Genomic DNA, 22,330 nt, shown 5'->3' on the forward strand with positions numbered 1-22,330 from the left:
CACAGAACTATGCTCATTACAATACTACATTAAAATCTCAACATTATAACCATTTCTATTAAGCCTCTGGAGTCACCACTCCCACAGAAGGATAATTAAGAACTTGCGGCGAGATCCTAGAAACATAAACATACTCCCAGAAACCTTAAAGTAAACCTTAAATATATTTGAGTTTGAAAATAATTTTATTTTTACTTGTTATATAAAGATAAGTAACAAGAGGCACATCTCTCTCTGAGACCACAACCCTTGATGGCCCACCCATTCATTCATTCATTATCTGTAACTGTTTATCCAATTCAGGGTCGCGGGGGGTCCAGATCCTACCTGGAATCATTGGGCGCAAGGCGGGAATACACCCTGGAGGGAGCGCCAGTCCTTCACAGGGCAACACAGACACACACACACATTCACACACACCTACGGACACTTTTGAGTCGCCAATCCAGCTACCAACGTGTGTTTTTGGACTGTGGGAGGAAACCGGAGCACCCGGAGGAAACCCACGCGCACACGGGGAGAACACACCAACTCCTCACAGACGGTCACCCGGAGCGGGAATCGAACCACAATCTCCAGGCCCCTGGAGCTGTGTGACACTACCTGCTGCGCCACCGTGCCGCCCCCCACCCATTCCTATTAATATGAAAATAGCATGCTAATCCACCTCTAAACAGAGGCTAAACACAAGAGCTAAACACTAAACACTGGGGTTAAACACTAAACAAGGAAAGATGAAAAGGGGCAAGACACTAAGTTGAACAAGGTTAACCAAGGCTAAACAAGATGGCTAAACAAAAAAGCTAAACAGAGCAGAACACAGAAAAACTAAACATAGCAAGACTCTTAAGCAAGGACATGAACTACAAACATACATACAAGCACAATGACCCACAAACAGCAAACACTAACCTGGACTATAAAAAGACAACACAAACAAGAAACACCTGGGACAGATGTCAGGAGGCAGGAGGAACACAAAGGAGGGACAAGAGGGAGGAGCAAAGGTGGAGACAAGGCAGGCAGAAACAAAACAAAGAGCCATGTGCTTATAAACACATGACAAACAAAGGAAACGATGATACACAGACAGCAGGAAAACTCTAGACAGGGCTATACATGACAACAGCTTCATTTTGTGATAAGTACCTGAAATATATTTGACTGGTTTAGTGTTGGTTAGCTTTGACACTATTCTAGTTCAGTGGCATAGAAATTTTTGAAGAGGGGAATAACAGCTTGTAGTAAAATTTGGGTGCTGAATCTGTATGTATTCATGTATGTATATGTAGTCTGTATTCGCTAAACCAATAAATATCACAGTTTACAAACAAATATTCAGTTGGTCTCACTGATGGGGTAGTGTGGGAACTAATGGGCCATTATCTTTGACAGTGGGAAGGGGATTTCTCACCTGTGTTTCACACCCATCTCATGAATAGTCCATGTGTGAGCCCCAAGTAATGAGAAAAACAGTGTCACATCAGATTCATAGCAAAACAGAAGAAAAACAGAGTAAAATACCAGAAAGCTGTAACCACAAGTGTGTAGCCAACACCCATGTCTGCAGAGTTCAGAGCTTTAAAGAAAACTTCATAAATGTTCACAATGTGTTTGTCACTATATATCAGCACCTTTCAAAATATGTTTTTCCACGTGCAGTTAATTGAAACAAAAACTGATGAATTACATACATCTCTCACATTATTGTTGCTGCGTTTTTGTTGAATATTAACATGTGTAGCTTTTTGCTTAATAGTAGTTATATTACTTAATAGTAGTTATATTGACATCTAGTGGCCTGGATGTGTCAGATATTCTGTACCTATTTATTTTGAGCATGACCATGCACTATGGAGGGACATTTACTATGAAGTAGACATAAAATCATTGACAAAAGACATGAAACAATATATAAATTTGATTTCACAATTATAATGCCCAAAATTACAAAAACTTACAAAAATAATTTCACAAATTTTATATTGAAAACATTATAAAATAATATGAACATCAGAAAAAAGTCATTATATAAAGTTGAAGTAACAGTAATATTTTTCCCTTAAAATTACAGCTTGATAAACATCGAGATGCTTCACTGAGCTGTAATAGGGAAAATAGAGTATCTTTAGAGTGTCGTTGCTACTCTAGGTTCAGTACTTTTTGGAGGAGAACAGGAAACCACCTCCCCATTCAAGTGGCTATAATTTCAGTACAGTGCTGTAAAACTTAATTACACTAGGGGGAGCCCCAGTAGCAAAAACCCCAAATCCCACAGTTCCTTTAAATAATCAATGTATTAGGTTTTACGTTTAACAGGTTAAAAGCATTCATAACTTTATAACCCTCAATTTTGTTGTTTTTGTGGATATACCTTTGCAACACACACAAAATTAAAATACCTTTGTAATGGGACCACTATATGGATCCTAGAATGTAGTAGCGAACATTCACACCATTAAATGTTCCTGATGTAAGGTGGAAAGTGGTTGGCACGGCTAACTGATAGTCTTAACACTCAAGCATCATGCATACTCCCAGGCATTTCTGCAACTGTATTCCAGAAAAGTCCTTTTCCATCTACAACACCTTGCAAGATGATGGAGTGCCAGTCCTCTATGTGTGAGCCATCAATAGCACCAATACACTGTGGGAGGCCCCATCTGTTTTCAAAGTATTTAGACTTTTCTGTTAACTTCTCCTGCTCTGGAAAACGAATTAATTCAGGTATCAACAAAGCCTCTGCAGCAAAACAGAAATCTTGTACCCACAGATAAACCGTTGTTATGCTCACTCCAAAGAGATGACCAACATTTCTGTATTCAGAGCATGTTGCAAGCTTCCACAGTGCAATAGCCAGTCTCTTATTTAGAGGAACACATTCACGGAAGGTCGTGTCTTTTCCTTTCATCATTGGGCACAGTTGCTTGCACAAGTACAGAAACTTTTCTACAGACATTCTGAAGTTTTCAATCCACTGGGCATTTGTGAATGTGGGAATAGTCCTATCCCACCAGTCTGTAGCTCGGCTGAACGCCCAAACAAATGGATTTCTGCAGCTTAGCAAAGTTTAACAGATCTGAAACACAACACACACAGCATTCAGTTTGTACTACTATTTATTTATTATTATACAAACATTGACAAGCAAAACATTAGCGGCATTTATCATTTTACATATATAAAATTGTCTTTAAAAACTAACAAAGTGGAGACAATAAAAAGGGAAATAAAATGCAGTTTTCTAGATTAAAATAATAATAATAATAATAATAATAAAGAAGTATATAGATCACAATCAGATTCTATAGATGACAGAAAGTGCAGTAAAAATAATAATTAATTTCAACAATTATCAGTCGATACTTCATGTTTCATTTCATCAATTCCAAACAGTGCAAAATATATCAGCTGGCCGATTAATTGGGTCGATTTTTGGCATTTTTATATAATCGGCATTGACTGATATATTACTGCAAGAGGCCTATATTTACACAAATATTTACATTTATATGACTATAGAATAGCTGGTTCAGAGAATGGAAAAGAAAAAGAAAAAGAGAAAAGAATAAAGATAGAAAGCATATTTAGACTAAAGATGATGTTCTCAAGGAAAGGCAGAGAAAAAGAAACAAACAAAAGATAAGAAGTATGGAATTATAACTTCTAGTTCACATTCCATTTCAGAGTCAAGAACCCACGGCGGGTCAATGATCATAATTCATTAATAATAGTTAATTCTAGCTAATTCTGCTGTATAATATGTGAAGATGGCTTTCTTGTCTAAGCTGAAAATTGGATAGGTAAAGACACTACATATTATTTAATGGCTCCCAAACATGGTGCTTGGCAAAATGAATTAAATAATTAATTATTAATAAAATAATAATGAATTATCATTGACTCCACTATGTAGTGCTAATGCCACCGCAACGTGCGCATACTATTTCCACTACAACATCACTGTATGTTCTATCATTTTATATATATATAAATTAATATAAAAATGCAGGATCAAGTTTCTTACACAAGGACTGTAAATAATACACACGTGCCACAAATTTACCTCATAAAAAAAATAAATAAATAAAATTGGTTGTAGTTCTTTGTTGTGGTATAAAATTATTTTTGCAGCTTCATAGAGTTTCTTTAGTAAACTGATGTTTAAAACAGATGAAATGTAATTCTGAACCTGGGTTTTTGAAAGATGTAACTGGGTTCACTTACCTTTATGAAGACCATAGGCTATGTTCACACAGCAGGTAAAAGTGGCCCAAATTTGATCTGTTTCATCATATGTGACACAGATATGTCATTTTTGTGGCTGTGTAAACGGCACAAATCGCATTGAATCTGACTATTTAAAATCAGATATGGCCACTTTCATATGTGGTATTGAGATCCAATCCATCTGTGGCAATGCGACTCTGTCTGAATAGCCAGATTGGATTTCATGTAACTTTTACATCATTCCAGCCGTTGAGAATGACAATGGTCCAAAGCACTTTCGTCTTAATTTGAGGACATGGAAACGGACTGGTCAGAGCATTTTTGTTTTGTAAAAAACATTGGGAAACAAAAATGTGTGAACCTCCTTAATCCAGGTTCCTGTCTCTCATTTATGAGAAGATAAAACATGTGGACATTTGTATGAAGCGTTTTTATTACACAAACAATAGAAAAGCTTATTTGTTAGTCGTTTTATATCAGTTTTCTATGGTTCATGCTGGTATGAAGCTGTATAAATATGGATCATGGAAATATTAAACTCATGTTGGCCCTCATCTAGTTCTCTTCGGAGACGACGTGTCCGTGAGAGACTCAAGAAAATTTGAGCTTAGAGTAAAAGAAACATCCATTCATGTTTTAATATTCTTTACAGTCTTTAATTAATACTCTGTCTTTAACATAGCTCTCACAAAGAAAAGGGTGGTTTTGTGATACATTTCAAAAACTAAAGCGCTTTGTATGAAACAGACTGACATTTTCTTCAGGTCAGCGCTTGTCCTTTGTGCATATAGAAACTGTTTGAACAGCAGAAAAAAAATCAGATTTGGCCACTTTTACCTGCTGTGTGAACATAACCAGAATGACATATTTTGTGGAGTCTAGTTTTTTTAGTTTTTGGTAAGTTCTGTATAACACATGCTTTGATTAAAATTATTACTTTTGTGATCTGAATATTGCACTCTTTTGTGTTTTTGCTAATGAAACTATTACAATGGAGTTTAAAACAGGACTGAAGATGAAAATCTGGCAACCCAATAGTGGCATATTCGCACTGGTGTAAAACTACTTGTAAAGTTGTTGTAGTAAAAGAGTAGGAGGCAATTTGTTGGTGTACAGGCTAAATCACCCTGTGTAAATTGAGTCAGTTTAAAGAAATACTCAGCAAGTTAAACACTAAGAATAAGAACATTATATAACCACTGACTCACACTTTAACTGACTGCCAGAAGAATATACACTTGTGTCAGTGACTCTTCTGCTTCCACTGATCCTGTGGGATGTACTACACCTACAAATTAGTGAAAAAGAGGTCTTACAATATGCATAAATACTAGAGAGAAGCAATTTCAATTGCATATTAGCAATGATTTTTACACAACTGCAGATAAAGATTTGAACTGAATGTTTAATGTGGGAAAGTTAAGAAAAAAATATTAATGAAACTAAACATTTAAATAATTAAAATCAATAAATACATACAATGTAAAAATCATACAACTACACACATAAAAACACAGACATATGATAAATAAATAAATACTTACATGAAATCAGTTTAATGGCATCATGGTTGCACATCAGACACAGTTGCTGCCACACGAAGGCTGCCTGTATTTGTGTGTGTTTTCTCCCCATGTCCACATGGTTTTCTTCTGTGCACGTGCTCCGATGTCCTCTATAATCAGAAAACACAAACACATGTTGGCAGGTGGATTGGTTGTGTGTATGTGATTGAAAATTGTCCAAAGGTGTATGCCTGTCTCGCGCCCAGTGATTCATGGTAGGCTCCAGACCCACAGCAACCCTTAAATGAAATGCTTATAGAAGATGAATGAATGAATGAATGAATGAGGATTAATCTAATGTAGTACTACGTTTCAGTAACTTATTTAAGTGTTACGAAAAACGTGTATTTTTAATAAGCAGCAATGTGTAACAGAAATGAGTGTCACATAATACACTACATCTTTTCAAAATTTTAATTAGAAAAAACTGATTATTTTTTCGCCAAGCGCAGATTAAAAAAGTGACTGATTAAAACCCTCCAGCCACAAAGTGGCGCTGTTTCATTATATGTTAGTCTTTTTTTTTTATTTTAAGACTCCTTTAGTCAGAGCAATTCACGCAAATTTTACTCACTACACGGATGCGTCTCAGTGTTAAGAATAAGTTATGAAAAAATCTAAAACCTCGGTTAGTACTTAACTGCTTCACCAAAAGACTGAAGGAACTTTACTCAGACCCTGACCCGAAACACCAGTGTGTAACTGAATCAATTATAGTTTAAAGTAAGGAAGAATAAACCACTTGCTAAACCATAATGACTTGCTAAAATTAGACAAGCAAAACAGTCTTGGTCAACATCGTCCCGTTTAAGGTGCAATAGGCATCTGCCTCACCGAAGTAGTTAATCATTTAACGTGGAACGAAAATTTCAAGGGGAAAAAAGCCTTACATTGTTGTGTCCTTGGAAAGAACATTTCTAATAAGAACATTGCCTGAGTAACTTTTCCTAACTGTAGCACTCTTTAAGGTGGAACGGAGAATTTAATACTGACCTTCAATGAAAATATTTCCTAGTTGCAAATGAGGTGCAGTAATGAAATTAATTTTGTTGCACCATTTAAGATGGAAAGAACTTGGCCTGAGGTGCTACAATTTAAATGCAGCACATTTAAGGTGGTCTGAAATATTAGAATAATAATTAGCTTTTTGAATTCGCCCAGAAATAGCATTTGTACAAATCACATTCATCACTGTTCTACTAATTCTCTTAATCTTGCGCCAAGTCGTACTTTTCTTGTTTTAAATATTATTTAAGCAATATTTAAGAACTAATTCCCGTTAAACAGAAGCGCGGGTTCCCTCCCGAGTGACTGTCCGTTGACTGGAACGGTCGCGTGGGCGTGGCCTCATTAAAAACTACCGTTGGTTAGTCTTTTGTCCTGTTTATTTTCAAAAACAAGTTTTATTTTTACACATATCTTTGTATTATGAATACTAATATTTGTATATTTCCTATATGCTTCTGATAATGTATACTATCATTCATGTCAGTTAAAAAAGGAAGAAAAAAGGGCTTATTCAAACAAAAACTGGGAGGTGTAAATTGATTTATTATACCTGTCAAAGCATTTGGACTCATTTGGACATGAAAATGTAATCTGCTAATCTGAAGCTCTTACAGAATATAAACCCACCAGTCGAGTAAGTGAGGAAAGTGACGATGATGAAGCTGGTAGGATTTAGTGTCTCTATAATGTAGTACATCTGAGAGAGTGATTCCTGTGAGGTTGTATTGCTATAAATTTTGGGCTCAGCTCATGAATGTGTACACTAAATGTGAAGAGATTTTATTTCTAACTGAAATGGTATTAGTAGGGCCACAAGGTGGCGCTGCAGATTGTCTCTGTGCCACACAACTCAGTTGGTGGGTCCTATAACCACATCGGGTCACTGACTTGTTTATGGTGTGTTCTCCCTGTGTCTGCATGGGTTTCCTCCTGTGAATGACAGGGTGAGTGTGTGGTACCTTGTCCTGGATTTGTTCCTGTATTGTGCCCAATAGTTTTGGGTATTATTGAAAATGATTCATTATTATTAATGAATATATATATATATATATATATATATATATATATATATATATATATATATATATATATATTGTGTTGACATTTTTTATCTTGGAAATAAAGTTAATACAGAATTATTTTTGTGTGAGTAATGCTGTATGCATCCTCTTTATTGGAAAAGCTTAAAGTCAGATCGCAAACACCAGAAACTTTGAGCTAAACCTTATTAAGTTCTCTCTGCAAGAGCTCAGGAAAAATGGGGGCAGTATACTGAAGGATCAGTGCTTTCTCCTCCCTCAACATCCATGGCATAGGGACTCTTGAGCAAGGCAATTACAGCTTGTAAGCCCCTTCTCCTGGTGGAACATTCTTCCCCGAAATGTAAAGGCAGTCACTGGCAAAGAGGAAATCGGATTTACACAGATCTTCTGACACATGCATTATTTTACTCAGAATCAGAATCTCTTTATTTCGCCTGATTTTAATTATTCAGTCCAAGAAATAGTAAGGGTTAAAGGAATAGAGTTACTCTGTAGATGTGTCTAATATTTTGTCTGATACTGTGTTAGTCTCTGTAAGCATCTATCAACAGAAGCCTAGAGGAAGTAACAACAGCGAGAGTTTAATGCTTTGGTTTTGTGGTGGTTTTACACTTTTTAATAATGAGAGCCTCTTGGGCACTGCCTGCTTCTATCTATCTTTTCTGGCAAGCACCACAGTTTTACAGTGCACAGCAAAATAGCATTGGACAAAATAATGGAAACACAATGGCAAAGATAGTCCTTTGGAGCTGAGAATGACTTTTCTGAACACACCTGATTTGAGTAAAGGGAACTACAAAAATCACATTGACCTGGAAAAGCTACTTATAGTTTCTGGAAAAGTCTGACATTGTGTAAACTGCAGTAAAAAAAAAAAAAAAAAAGAATCTGTGGTGTGTTCATACTCAAAGTTTTATTTAACAACTGAAACTCAAAGAAATTATTTCCATAGTTGTCTCTGATCAACTCGAATGTATTGTTTAAATATAAACACTATTAGAATCTGACACCTGCAACTCACTCCAAAAAAAGTCAGGACGGAAGTGAAATAAGAGTGGTCAGCTTTTTGTGCGAACATTGTGAGAAACAAACAGTTAAAAAAGAACATTTCTCATTGCAAGATCTCACAGAGTTTAGGTCTCTCACTGTCTACCGTCCATAACACTGTGAAAGACTCAGGAACTCTGAAGAAATCTCAGCCAGAGCTAATCAGTACATACCTGGTCGGATTTATATTATCATGTGTGAATACCATCAAAACCTCCCAGGAAGTCTCTAATATCAAGTGTGAAGCATTCCTAAAAATAAAGTGAAACAAATCAATAACAGCACATTCGTGTTCATTGTGATGCTCCATTGAGCTATAAAAAAAAAACAGAATAGAGCCTCTGTCTGCAAAAAATACACCCTGTAACTTTCAGAATGACTACATTTTCAGCACCTGTTCCTTTAAATGATAATGAACCGTTCGCTGTTCACCACGACCTGAGCTTTGGTTTTTAGCCATTTTCACTTGGTTCTCTTTCTTTTCTGTTCTCGTTTCTCCATTTTTACTCAGTTCTCTTACACCTCCACACTCGTGTCTGTCTTGCTACATTTAACTTCGTCTTTGTGCTCTCACATAAACACAGGTCCAGTTTTACAGAAAACTGACTGGGTGGCCTTGTTTCACAGTGTGTGGGTTGGTGGACTCTAGATCCACACTTTGATGTGAACATACACCAATCAAGGGATTTGTTTCATAGAATGTCTCCTGTAAAATAATTTTGGTTTGTGTTTGTGAGGCCTCTGGGGTTTGTTTTTGTAACCTGTCTTACAGGAGCTGTTGTTATATCATTTTTAATGCTGGGTTATTTCTCCACCTCTTCACTGGTGTGGTGTGGTATCGCTATAAATAAGAGAAAAGGAAGTTACAGTCTCTTTAGCACCTCATTTGAAGAGTCATGAGAATTGAGATAACCCTTAATTTACTGCACACACATGAATGTGGTTGGCTTTGTTTCCTGCTGCTCTCAACTAGACTTTACACAAATTAATCCTCTGGTTACTTAAATATGAACAGATAGATAGATAGATAGATAGATAGATAGATAGATAGATAGATAGATAGATAGATAGATAGATAGATAGATAGGGCAACAGAGAGGAAAACATAAAAAAGTGAAAAGAGGAAAGAACACCTGAAAGCAAAAATTAACACCAAAAAAAATGTAAGAAAATTTGAAAAAGGTCTAATAATGGACCATTAGGCTGTGGGGCAGTGGAACAGTGTTCCGTAGATGGATGGAATTCAGCCCAATGTCTCAAGGGCAAGTTTTAGTACCCGAATCAATTGTCCAGAGTCTTGTGTTTGCCATTAATTTCTCACAGCAGTTTTCTACCATCTAGATCTATGAATTCCCTGAGAAATAGAGAGTAATACTGCAGTAAAAGAGGAACACACTTCAGATCAATGCTCTTTACACACACACACACACACACACACACACGTGGACAGTTTCACACACTGACCAGTCACTCACACACTCACACCAGTGGACAATAACAGTGTAAAGAGCACAGAGGTACAGTAGAGTATCTGTCTTTAGATCATAAAGGAAATCTGGGTTGAACTCTGGAAATAAATTTTTTTCACAAAAGGAGAAGGAAGCTGAAGCTCCACCTCCGGAGCCTCTCTTTAGGGGTGAAGCCGGTAGAGAAGAGCAGCACCGCACAGTGTAGTGAGAACCTAGATACGACTTAAAACATGGATCTAAGAACCAGGACTGGACCTTATCTCTCTTTAATACTTGGTAAATCTACTTCTCTATTCCTCTATTATCCTTAAATGTTACAGCATTTACAGGGCTAAGTCTTGTAATGTAAAGGTCTGTAAAAGACACAGTGCATTCAGACATTAGTGTTCATTCAGCATTTCTGTTGAAACAAAGGGGATTACTCGGGTTTGTTCCTCTTTACTGAAAGATTCTGCTGTTCTGGGAAGGTTTTCCATTAGTTGTAGTGAGACATAGCATAAGGTACTGGTGTATGAGGATTAGTTCTTGTACTCCAGCTCATCCCAGCAGTACTGGACAGCTTTCCGTCACTCCAAATAACACAGCACCACTGCTCCACAGTCCAAAGCTGCGTTGCTTCACTCTCTTCTAGCTGACTCTTAGCAAAGACAGAAAGTGTGTTACAATATTCAGGACATGGAAAATAACTGAGAATCGATAGAAGCAAAAGCTAAGAACAGTGCAGTTATAAACTGTGGAAATATATAAAAGATAAATAAAGTGTCAATATGTGCAGTGTAAACAATGACCAATGTAAACATAATATATAGCCATATGATCCTATATGTAATCTATACCTATAGGTCTTACACATAAAGATAAAAGATGTAAACTGAATGTGACTAAGCATCCCTGATAGCAAGAAGACATCAGACCACGGTTTGTCCTCTGAGAGAAAAGTTGGAGGTCCACTGATGTTTTGCACAGCGTTTTCTGAGCGGACCACCGGTTGTTTAGAAAATGTCACTTTTTCGTTCACAGTCAAATTTTTCATTCCTTACCTTCTCCCATTATTCTTTGTTATTTAGATTTGTAAATACTTTTAATCAAGTGCAATGTTGACATGTTCAGCCTAATCATTTTATATGAGGTCTACTCATTATTGTATCTCTTACAGTTGTTGGTAATATCTATATTAGTATATTCTCCTGAATAAAAGTATTTAAAATCAGTTTGAGGAGATTAAGAAGTAGTTAGATCTTGTACAGGACAGTAATCTGAGAGGTCAAATGATGGATCAGCAGTGGCCTACCGTCAGTGAAGTACTGACCTTTTTAAGCGGACCGATATATGCGTGCTTTCTGGGATGGTGGCATAGGCTGAGGTGCAGCTGCTCTAGAGCATCTATTTTGTTTCTTTTCTGCAGATGTTATAGCTGAATATATATAAATATGGTAGTGTGTGAGAGACAGAAAAAGTTCCACTGCTCCCTACAAGTCATTCATTTACTTTATTCATTCATGCATTCGTTGTTTGTAACCACTTATCCAGTTCAGGCCTACCCTGAATCACAGGGCACAAAAAAGGTTCACACCCTGGAGGAAGAAACCTCTGGAGGAACTAAGATTCACTGGGGGCCAGCCTCCTCTGGTCAAACACTTTGTAAACAATAGAGTTCTACTTTAAAACTGAAGGTAGCAGCTACCTCTGAGTCTGCATAATTCATCAAAGCCATTAGTAAAAGTCTGAGCTGATCAGCCCCATCACAGATCAAAGAGCTGCAGCATCAGGAGGACAGAGTAGATAACTGGTCAATGAGCAGAAGCAGCTCTACCATAGCCAAACTGAAAGGAGAGAGCCACTAGGAAACAACACAAGGCCCTCCTTGAAACAGGCTTCCTCCTGCTTTCATGCAGTTAGTGCTGTCCTGAATTTGGAGTCAGTTCCACTTCTGTAGTGAATAAGGTAGTCCTTCCAGGCACAGTGGAGGACTTCCAGCTCGGTCAGCCACAATTTCTTCTCTGATTTACATACTGAGCTGGCAACAGCTGGCGCTGCTGACCCCAGAAAAACAGAAGTGAAAAAAAATGACACTGCACTCCCCTCTCTCTCTCTCGGTTTGTGTGTGTGTTTTTGTGATGTGGCTTATTTTAGCATGCACAGAAACCCAAAAACCTGAGTACAATACATTTTTTCAACAAGTTGCTGGCTTCCGTTTCAAAATAGGGTTTAATTTAATAAAAAATTAAATTAAATCTAAGTTTAAAAAATGTAAATGTTGTCTTTAATAAACTACATGGTTTAAAAGATGAGCACATTTTTTTATTTTCTTTTTATTAACAACTTTCCTGGAAATGGGGTGTGAATTATTATTATTAGTAGTATACAGCTGGCTGAAAGGCAAATTATTTTTGAGACTTCCAGCTGCAAATTGAGAAGTCAGTGGTGGATAACTTTACTGTTTCAAGGTAAATGTGGACACCAAGGTAATTAGTCATGTGACTGTAGTTGGCTACATGGGAAATATAAAACAAGATACTGTCCTGCAGATGGAGTATTACGCTGTATGCAGTACCTGGCTGACTTCACACTAAAATAACTGGAGTTTTTATATCTTTTTACATTCACTGAGGGGTTTAAACTGCAGAAGCACTGCTGTGTCTGATCCACTTGTACCAGCACAACACACACTAACACACCACCGTGTGCACAACACACCAGCGCAACACACACTAACATCACGTCAGTGTCATTGCAGCACTGAGAATGATCCACCACAGTGGCGGATGCTGGTCTTTCAAGGAGGGGAAGCTCAATTTCAGCCTACATCATAAAATGTGTCGGTTTATTTATACGTAAATTCTACCCTCCGTTCCTTTTCTGTGACCCTGTCGTACCAACAAGGCGTCTTTTCCAGGGACTTGACTAGTGTCTTCTCAATGGCCAGCAGAGCTAGGCTGCTTAAACGGCCTTGGCCCATGTGAAGTGTGTCCGCCTGTGAGTGCTTTGTGACGGTGGAGGGGCTCAGCAGCACCCGCTGGACAGAAACTGCGATAGAAGTCAGAAAGAGTGATAGAAGTCAGTCTCCAAACACAAGCAGCTACAAAAAACCCCACCAGAAATAGAAGCTAGATTTGTCGCTAATCGTTTTTAACAAAGAAAATGCCGCTAAGAGGATAAAGAAAGTCTCCAGTTCAACTTAGAACCGAATGAAAATTTAATGCTCCCACGGATCTTTACACCAAAGGATCGCTGATTCGCTCATTTCGCTGTCAATCAAAAAGGGATTCAGCCTCAGACAGATCATCCAATCATCATGCAGAAGCTGAGCGTCCGGGCCAGCCGAGGCCAGCCCACTGCCCCATAGACCCCCAGAGACGCTGAGCGTCCGATGGGCGGGACAAAGCCCAGCATTTATCCAATGACTCCTCTCGGTTCGCTTCACTTCGCTGCTTCGCTATTGAACTCTGTGGATGCTCAGTGAGCAAGAAGGTTTCTGAACGCGCGTGGATATTTTAAGCAAGCAAAAACGTTTCTGAACACGCACATATATTTTTGAGAGAGCAAGAAGGTTTCTGAGCGTGCGCAGATATTTTGAGCGAGCAAGAAGGTTTTTGCAAGCGTGCGTGGATATTTTAAGCGAGCAAGGAGGTTTCTTGAACGCACACTAAAACCTAAACATCTTGCTCTCCTGTCCTGCGCGCGTGATTATCTCTGACCTGTGCACTCGCTCCACACTTACAGCCATTACAATGTGCCTCAGTTTCTGATTGGATGGCTTGACCACCAAGTGGGAAGGACATACAGGCTGGAGACCAGTAAATAACTTTCTAAATGAAGCTTAATACTGCAGTTCAAAAACTGTTCATGTAGAGAGAGGAAGGCAGGTTTAAATCAACCCATCTGAGCAACCCTCCTGAGTTTTACACACACACACACACAAAACCCTCAGAGGTCAGAGACATCGCATGTGCAGAAACCTTCTTGCTAGCTCAAAAATATCCGGGCGCACGCAGAAACATTCTTGCTCACTCGAAATATCTGCGCAGCAATATCCCCGTGTGAGCGCTTGCAGAATTGTGCCACAAAAATTATGCCATATGGGTGAGTCAGCGCAGAGCTGGCGCGCGCACACCCTCCCCGCTCCTGTCTTTTGCTTCGGCACCTGCACGTGGTGAAAACTAGCGGTATCGGTATCGGTATCGGTATCAATATCGGCAATACTGGCCCTGTATTTACTTGGTATCGAATCGATACCAAAACTCCCGGTATCGCCCACCTCTACTGACCATTGAAGAACAGATACTGTGGAATTATAAGTTTTACTTCTGTAACAATTTCCCACTTCATCTCTATCTAAATAAAATGATTTAACTACTGAATTAACTAGAAATCTCTTCTTCATTTCAGTAGCTGGTGTTCTAAGTGTTGCAGTATTGGGAGGTAAGTGTCCTGTCCAGAAAATAACAACAAATATTACATACATGCAATTGTCAAAACAAACAACAACAACACAGACAGCACACACACAGGATGTCAATATTATATGTCATTAACTTACAAGTAATAATTATTGACCCCTACTGACCTGGATCTGTCAGAGAATCTGTACTTCAAACTAATTTAAACACGGCCACACACAGTTTGGGGACCCACTCTGTGGAGTATAATTCTGATTTTTAGCGACATTTTGTTATGTGATTGCTCATTTAAACAGACTTTTAACATTAAACTGATGATGTTTCTTTAACAGGTACCTTGGAGAAACCCACATTGACTGAGATCTCCTTACACAAAGCTGTCAAACCTGGGGAACATGTCGAGTTCAATTGTAGCTGTAATAACCAAAATGTTTCTGAATATCGTTTATTAAGAAATGGGCAATTAATAGACAATAAAACCGCTTCATATTCAGTAACATTTAATTTTAGTGTGGATCCCTCACATTTCAGTAATTACAGTTGCCAGTTATTTCAGAAATATCACTCCATTTCACCACCGTGCAGAAATATCTTTATTACTGTGGGTGAGTGCACAGAGAATATCTTCATAATAATAATAATAATAACTTGTGAAAATATTAATAATAAAGTTCCATAACAGAGTACCTTTCCAGAAACTATACATATCTAAAGCTAGATTGACAGCTAGATAGATAGATAGATAGATAGATAGATAGATAGATAGATATGGTTTCTGGAGACTTAGTAATACAGTTATTGAGATACAGTCAGCCAGTTTAAACATGTTGTTACATTGGCTCATCATAAGTGTATGGGAACATTTGTTTAATTTTATCTTATTTAGTTTATAAAGTTTAGAAAACTGACCATTGCTGCCATTTACACGACCTACATAAAGTTTGAACCAGGTTTATACATTGATCAGTTTTTGAGTTATTGATCCTAAAAATATAGTAAGACATACTTGAAGAATTGGAAGGATAACAATGCAGAGTTTGATCTGCATGCACTATAATAAAAATATTACATTATTGAAGAGAGTAATAATTATGAATTAGTTTAAAGACTTATAATGCTATGAATGTGAAGGCTCCTGACTTATACTGTCTGACTTGGCTGATTAAAATATCATTTAATGGCTGCTGTAGTGAATCCGTTTTGTTTTTCAGTGGACTTACAGAAGCCCAAAATCTCCTTCAGTTCTTCTCCTGATAAAGAGTCCAGCTGGTGGTTTCAAGACTCAGAGGTGACCCAGGGACACAGCTTCTTCATCAACTGCTCGACTAAGCCACAGTTTTCAGGGGGATCCTTCCACTTGGAGCTCAATGGACATAACATTAGAACTCAGTCAGCTGTGAATAACGTTTTTGAATTTTCTGAGGCAGATTTCACCAAACATGGAAACTACAATTGTGTTTATGAAGTAAATGTTTCTTCTCGCACCTTTACCTCCAGTTCCACTCAACTCTCTGTCAAAGTGAAAGGTAAAAGCTTGATAGCTTTTTCATTCATTCATTGTCCTGACACCTAGTGGCTTGGCTGTGTCAGAAATTCGATACTATATGTATTTTAAACATGGTCACCCTCATGTGGGCAACCCACTCTAAGGAGTATAAAGTTGCTGATGCAGAAACGACAAAGTTTGATTCTTCTACTTCTAGTGTTTTTCTTATAGTAAGTAAAGTAAATAAATTGCTAAACATTTTAATGTTGATGAAAACTGGCTTCTTTAATAAAAAAAAGCTTGAGTATGAACAGACTACTATTCACTAGGATTTAACATGTTTTAGAAACAGAGACTGAAGGCAGACTTTGCCCAACAGCAAGCGACAGAGCAACAGTAAAGAACCGAACGCTCCTGTTATAGTCTGTACAGAGGTCTACAGCGGCCACGAGCGGCAGTGTTTCTGACAAACGCACTGTTTCTGACAGATGCACTGTTTCTACTCCTGATGCAATGATATGTGATCTGAGGCGATTAGCAGATTTTATGCCTGTGGTGTAGACGTGCTGTGAGGTTTGCCGTGTGAGGTTTGCTGTGAGGACACCGTTCACAGTTAGGACACAGTGTGAGATTGTGTAAAATGTTGTGTTGTGCTACAAACAAAAAGAGCTGTTCTGCCACCATTTGTCTGGATTATCACGATGACCACATTGCTCTGACTGGTCAGCTGGATTTAAACAAATCTTCCAACAAAAATAAAGCTGTTATTTGAAGCATCACACTCTGCTGTTTCCAGGAAGCTGTGTTAATTCACATGTTCACTTTCAAAACTGTACATTTATTTATTTTTTAATAAAACCTGACCTTTTTGATTGAGCCTTAAAGATGCAGTACATGTCTTTCCTCATGTGCTCTCCTTAATCATTACCGTTCTGACTGTAATTTCTCCCTCAGCTTCCCCAGTTCCCTACATCGCCTCTGGTGTGACAGCAGGAGTCCTCCTCATAGTACTGCTGACCATCCTCTGCATCATTAAGAGGCGTCGGCGGCCTAAGAAGATAATGCAGAGTGAGTCGGTTCAGTTTTAATTCATATTTTTATTTCTAATAGTGAAGCAACAATGCTGTAAGGCAGTGGTATATAAACTGGGGCATGATGGGATAGCAGGGAGGTGGCACAAGTGACTCTGTCATAAACCTGTCTTTATTTTCACCCGCTGACATTGCCATACTTCAGACTATTTCAGGACTATTCACTGGGTTATTTTATTTTCATCATAAAGATCCAACATTAGCGTCATGTGAGAAAAGTAGCCTCATGGAGTTTAGGGGCTAACAGACCCCAGGATGTGGACAGAAAGGCCCCCAGAGAAGGAGGGTAGTGTCCACACAAGCTGCTTTTATTTTATTTTATTTTGTAGCCAGGTAATAATAATAATAATAATAATAATGATGATAATAATACACAATAAAAGTCCTGGACTAATGATTTGAGTGGATTTTAATAACCTGAGAATGGGTGTCTCTGGAGGAAACTGCCGTAAAGTCATAAAGCACAACTTTTTGTTAAGTAACAGCAGAGTGGGCTCATTGGAGAGTGCACTTGCAAATACATACCCACAGACTGTGAACTAAATAAAAAAAAAGGGTCCCAAAGCATTAAAAACACTTTAATTCGTTCAAGTGCAGCCATGTGTTTCCACTGCTCCACAGCTCAGTGAACTCTGGGCTATCAGTAGAGTCAATGGAAGTCATTCTGTACTCAGCATAATCCCTCATCAATCTGACAGTGGGGAAATTTGCATTGTCACAGCAGTGAAAACGATAGGAGCACTACACCACACACTGTACAACCCCTGTCTGTCATGTGCAATAATTACTCTTTAATTGTTCCCATTGGGGAAATTGCTTCTCTGCATTTGACACATCTGTTTTAGTAAACACTAACACACACTAATCACCAATTCTTCACACACATTATGGGCTATGAACACACACAAAACCAGAGCAAGGAGTGGTGACCACCTCTGTGCCCAGGGGTCAGTTTGGGGGGTTAAGTGCGTCACTCAAGGGCACTTCTGCTGTGAATGAACTTTCTCCTGCTGGTCCCACACTCCGGCCTCAAGCTCACTTCTCTAACCTCAAGGTCACAGCTGCACCATGTGCAATTATCGCTGACTAATTATAGGTCAAAAACTGCATTTATTTGTGCATATACCCAACTGTATTTTGTATTAACCTTTGCACACATTGCCATCGCAATGATCGTTATCGCTTCTCTGACACTGAAAACTGTGTGTAAATCATGCTTCTTCAAGTACCACACCCTCACATACACACACACAGACACACACACCAACAGGCTTTGTCTTAAATGGGAGGTGAGAACTGAGTCAGTTTGAAGCTCCAGTTCGAGCTGCTGATTGTTTGTAAAAGTGCTGATATGTAAAAGTAGGTTTACTTTTAGTGTGATGTCAGTACAGTGCACAAGTGTTAATTCACTTGTGGCTCGACTGCGGCACTGTCTATATTTAACCCTTTACCGAGCTCTTACATCAGAGCAGTGGCTTTCATTAGAAAAATAAATGAACACAGGACAAAATGTTTAGCAGCAATTATCAGAAATCCAGCTCTGAATCGGAAGAATATTTCACATATCATGCAATTTTTGCTGCTGTCACATTCTGTAGGTAACAAACCGTACGGGACAGAGGAGGCGAATGAGGTGTACGATCAAGATGATTATGAAAATGCAGAAGTGATAAGTCAGAAAGAAAACTCTGAGGTTTCCAATGAGGATTATGTCGATATAGACGCTGAAACTGAAGATTCAGCAAAAGGCAAGTGAACTGGTTTGTGTAAATTCTGAGATGGTAATTACATTTGGGCACGTAAAGAATGATCAAAAAAATCTCTGAAATTAATCTACGGTGGTTTTGATTGATGTTAACTTATAACCTACCATTTGAATGGCACATTAACACAAAATGAATTGCAAAACATTAAGATTATACATGTATTAATAACAAATGCTGAACAGAATATTACTGAAATCTTTGAAGAGAAAAGCTCCCAAACTATTACTTTATATTTTTCAACAACTCTTTATTAATTAAAACAATATTTTGCCATTTGTTTGCACATGGGAGCATAGTAAAAACTTTAAATCTTTGTATCTCACTAAATCCTCCTGTAGGTTTTAAAAACGGACGACAAAAAACCATCGCATGTTTGGGCGAGGAGCTGGAGGAGGATGAGGCTGACTATGAGAACACAGGGACGGTTTTTCCTGAAGAGGAAGGTAGAGATGATGGTGAGGACTACATCGACATGGAGGGCCCGAACAAGAAAACACAAGAAGACCTTGATGAAGATGTTTACATCTGTAAGTGTGTGTGTGTGTGTGTGTGTGTGTGTGTGTGTGTAACAGCGCAAACAGCACAAAAGTCACAACTGAAAAAGCAGAAATCCTAATTAACAGGACATTACACAGTATTTTATTTACTCCATTTACACCAGCACCCGCTCTTCTCAGAACATCAGCTTCCAGTTCTGCAAAGAAATCTACAGCCACATCTTTATGTTTAAGTCTTTAAAGTTGGTTCCATTTTCTACAAAAATCTCCTGAACACACTCAGTGATATCGAAGTACGGCTTTGCTGTGGCCACTACATTATTTTGAGAATTAGCAGCAGCTTCTTCCCAAATAACAGACACATTTGAGCCAAAGCTATGACACTGACCAGTGTTTTCAGGGCCGGACGTGCTCCATCTTCATGAGCAGGGCTTGAATTTTTGTTCCACAAACACACCTGACATCTTTTGTGAGAAGCAGAGCCAACTCTGAGCATGGCTGAGGATTTCTTTGGAAACTGAATATGAAATCTGGAATAAAACGGAAGCTAGATTAAAAAAGGGTGAACACATAACACTGACTAATTTAACACAACATATAGGTGTTTGGGCTTTGGTGTAATTTTCACTGAATATTTTATTAATTTTTAAGTAATTAATGATGAAATAACATCTACTCTATAACTATTTATTAGAAATAAATAAAGTAAGATGATCTTTTCATTTCAGTCAGATTATAAATGTTAGTAGCATCTCTTATAGGATTCTTCATTAAGAAAGTGTTATACTGACACCTAGTGGCCACAATGAAAAATATTCAAAAGTTTAAATTCAGCCTCTTCAGTAATTCTAGACTGAAACCTGTTTCTCCAGTTCCTGAAAGGACGAATAAGATTAATCCAGAGGTGGTGATGGAAAATGAAGTGACGAAGATGGAGGATGAATATGAAGAGGATTATGAAAATACAGACTTCTGTAACGTCCAGGGTGAGGATTCAGACACCGCCGATGAGGACTACATCAATGTCAGCTGTGGTGATAGCTGAGGGAACACCATTCCGCTCTGAACGGGAATTCAGGAGAGCCTCCTGCACATGCTCAGAAACTATACTCAGTTCATCAGGCCATAAACCTTAACCAATTCTCATAGGCAAGAACAAGACCAGATCTAATTTATATCTCTGTAGTTTCTCCTGGACAACACTGTGGTCAAATGGAGAGATGGTGGAGACTGTAGCTTTTTCTCCTGAAAGTCCAGGAATGTTCCCTGTATCTCCTCGAGTTTAAGTGGAGGTCTCAGTGATGTCTCAGTCATTGAGACAATGACACTCCTGTTTATCTGCAGCTGAACTAAATACAGAGGTCCACTGTTTCTCACCAGCGCTCAGGACAGACTCCATTCTGGACATGACGATGCATCTGGACGCAAACTTCACTTCTCCTTTTAGTCGGATGTCATCAGTGAATGACTTTCGAGAAATGAGACTTTTTAGTTATGGGACTCTACAAAAATTGAGAAATGAAAGCAACATTGTGGTTTGGTTTGGACACTGGGGGCTTAAACAGGGAGGAAATTTCAGCAGCCTGTTCATGTCGGTCATTTAGTGTTTTTCCACTGCACGGTACTGATTCTACTGGACTCTGCTCTCTGTTTGGTTCCAGTTTGTTTTTCCATTCCCACAGCTTTTTCCCAACCAAAATGTATCCGTGTCGTCTCAAAACCCCGTCTCTAAGGGGAACAGTGGGCTTTGGAAACCACAACAACAACGACGGTAACGTTAAGGTCATGGTGTATTGGCGTGTTGTTGTTGTTTGGGACTGAACACAGCTCCGTCATCAGTTCAGACAGATCAGTAGAGTTTGTTCCTTCCTTGTTGCAGCGTCCAGCTCTCGCTGGATTCTTTCGTCGGCCACCGATCCGAGGAGCGTTTGAACCTCTTCAAAAGACGAGCTGCCGTCGTGAGTCGGATAAAAACAAATGTGTGATCTCTGCTGTGGTTTTCGAACCATCTGCATGATGAAGTGGTTTCTCCGACTGATGGAGAATGAGCTGTTTGCTTCTGTCTACCACCTTTTTTAAAGCCACTGACTGGATACATTCTCTCACTACTGCTTTTGCTCTTTTTTTAAATCTCCGTGTTGTATTTAAAATGTATTATTATTAACTGTAGTATTGTAAATGGTTCTGTAAAGCACAAAAATGTTTTTCTGCTGCAAAATCTTTTTAAAATTTGTTAAAAGTTGATTAAAGACAATGGTCCTATTTAGAACCACATGTTCTATATGAAAGATCTCAACATGCACAAAATGCTTAAACATACAAATGTTCTATATATGTCACATAGTCCAAGAGGAACCGTTGTCTTGGAACCTTTGAAGAAACATTATATTTATGAATGAATTAGGACAAAATAACAAATGTACCATACACATTCTCCACCAGTCTGAAGAACCACGTCACCATGCGTGTGCTTCTATACAGAGCCATTGCCTTTAATAAAGAAACCCTTGAAGGATCCTGTATTAAGGAAAAGGAGTTTTTGTTAAAGATGTGCTTACTCTGGTTAGTTTTTTAAGAAATCTGATCACTGGGTGCCTCATGCAGACGCACAATCCTGCTTTTTTTCAGATCAATAAAGTGCTTGTAAACGTGAACTGATTATTGCCCATCTCTGATAATCAGATTATTGAGAACACAGGGAGAAATGAGAGACGTGACACAGTGGAAC

General features: G+C 38.4%; 1 protein-coding gene across 2 annotated transcripts; it reads left to right on the plus strand.

Moving 5' to 3' along the window:
• Positions 1-10,535: 10,535 nt before the first annotated feature.
• Positions 10,536-22,231, plus strand: LOC136664725 (uncharacterized). Of its 2 annotated transcripts, none has more exons than XM_066642088.1 (8): positions 10,536-10,638; positions 14,752-14,784; positions 15,095-15,367; positions 15,974-16,288; positions 17,203-17,316; positions 18,938-19,087; positions 19,444-19,632; positions 20,475-22,231. In XM_066642088.1, the coding sequence occupies exons 1-8, from the start codon at positions 10,593-10,595 to the stop codon at positions 20,645-20,647; spliced, it is 1,293 nt and encodes a 430-aa protein (XP_066498185.1). In that variant the 5' UTR covers positions 10,536-10,592; the 3' UTR covers positions 20,648-22,231. The 2 variants fall into 2 exon arrangements, with proteins under 2 accessions (XP_066498185.1, XP_066498186.1); XM_066642089.1 differs by having other exon boundaries at positions 14,755-14,784.
• The last annotated feature ends 99 nt before the right edge of the window (positions 22,232-22,330 follow it).

The sequence above is a fragment of the Hoplias malabaricus genome, chromosome 13 (genome assembly GCF_029633855.1).
Source record: "Hoplias malabaricus isolate fHopMal1 chromosome 13, fHopMal1.hap1, whole genome shotgun sequence".
Classification (NCBI taxonomy): domain Eukaryota; kingdom Metazoa; phylum Chordata; class Actinopteri; order Characiformes; family Erythrinidae; genus Hoplias; species Hoplias malabaricus.

Coding starts and splice junctions, on each gene's coding strand:
- LOC136664725 (XM_066642088.1), top strand. CDS start 10,593: ATGGATCTAAGAACCAGGACTGGACCTTATCTCTCTTTAATACTTG. Junction 17,317..18,937: donor GCCTAAGAAGATAATGCAGA/GTGAGTCGGTTC, acceptor CACATTCTGTAG/GTAACAAACCGTACGGGACA. Junction 19,633..20,474: donor TGATGAAGATGTTTACATCT/GTAAGTGTGTGT, acceptor CTGTTTCTCCAG/TTCCTGAAAGGACGAATAAG.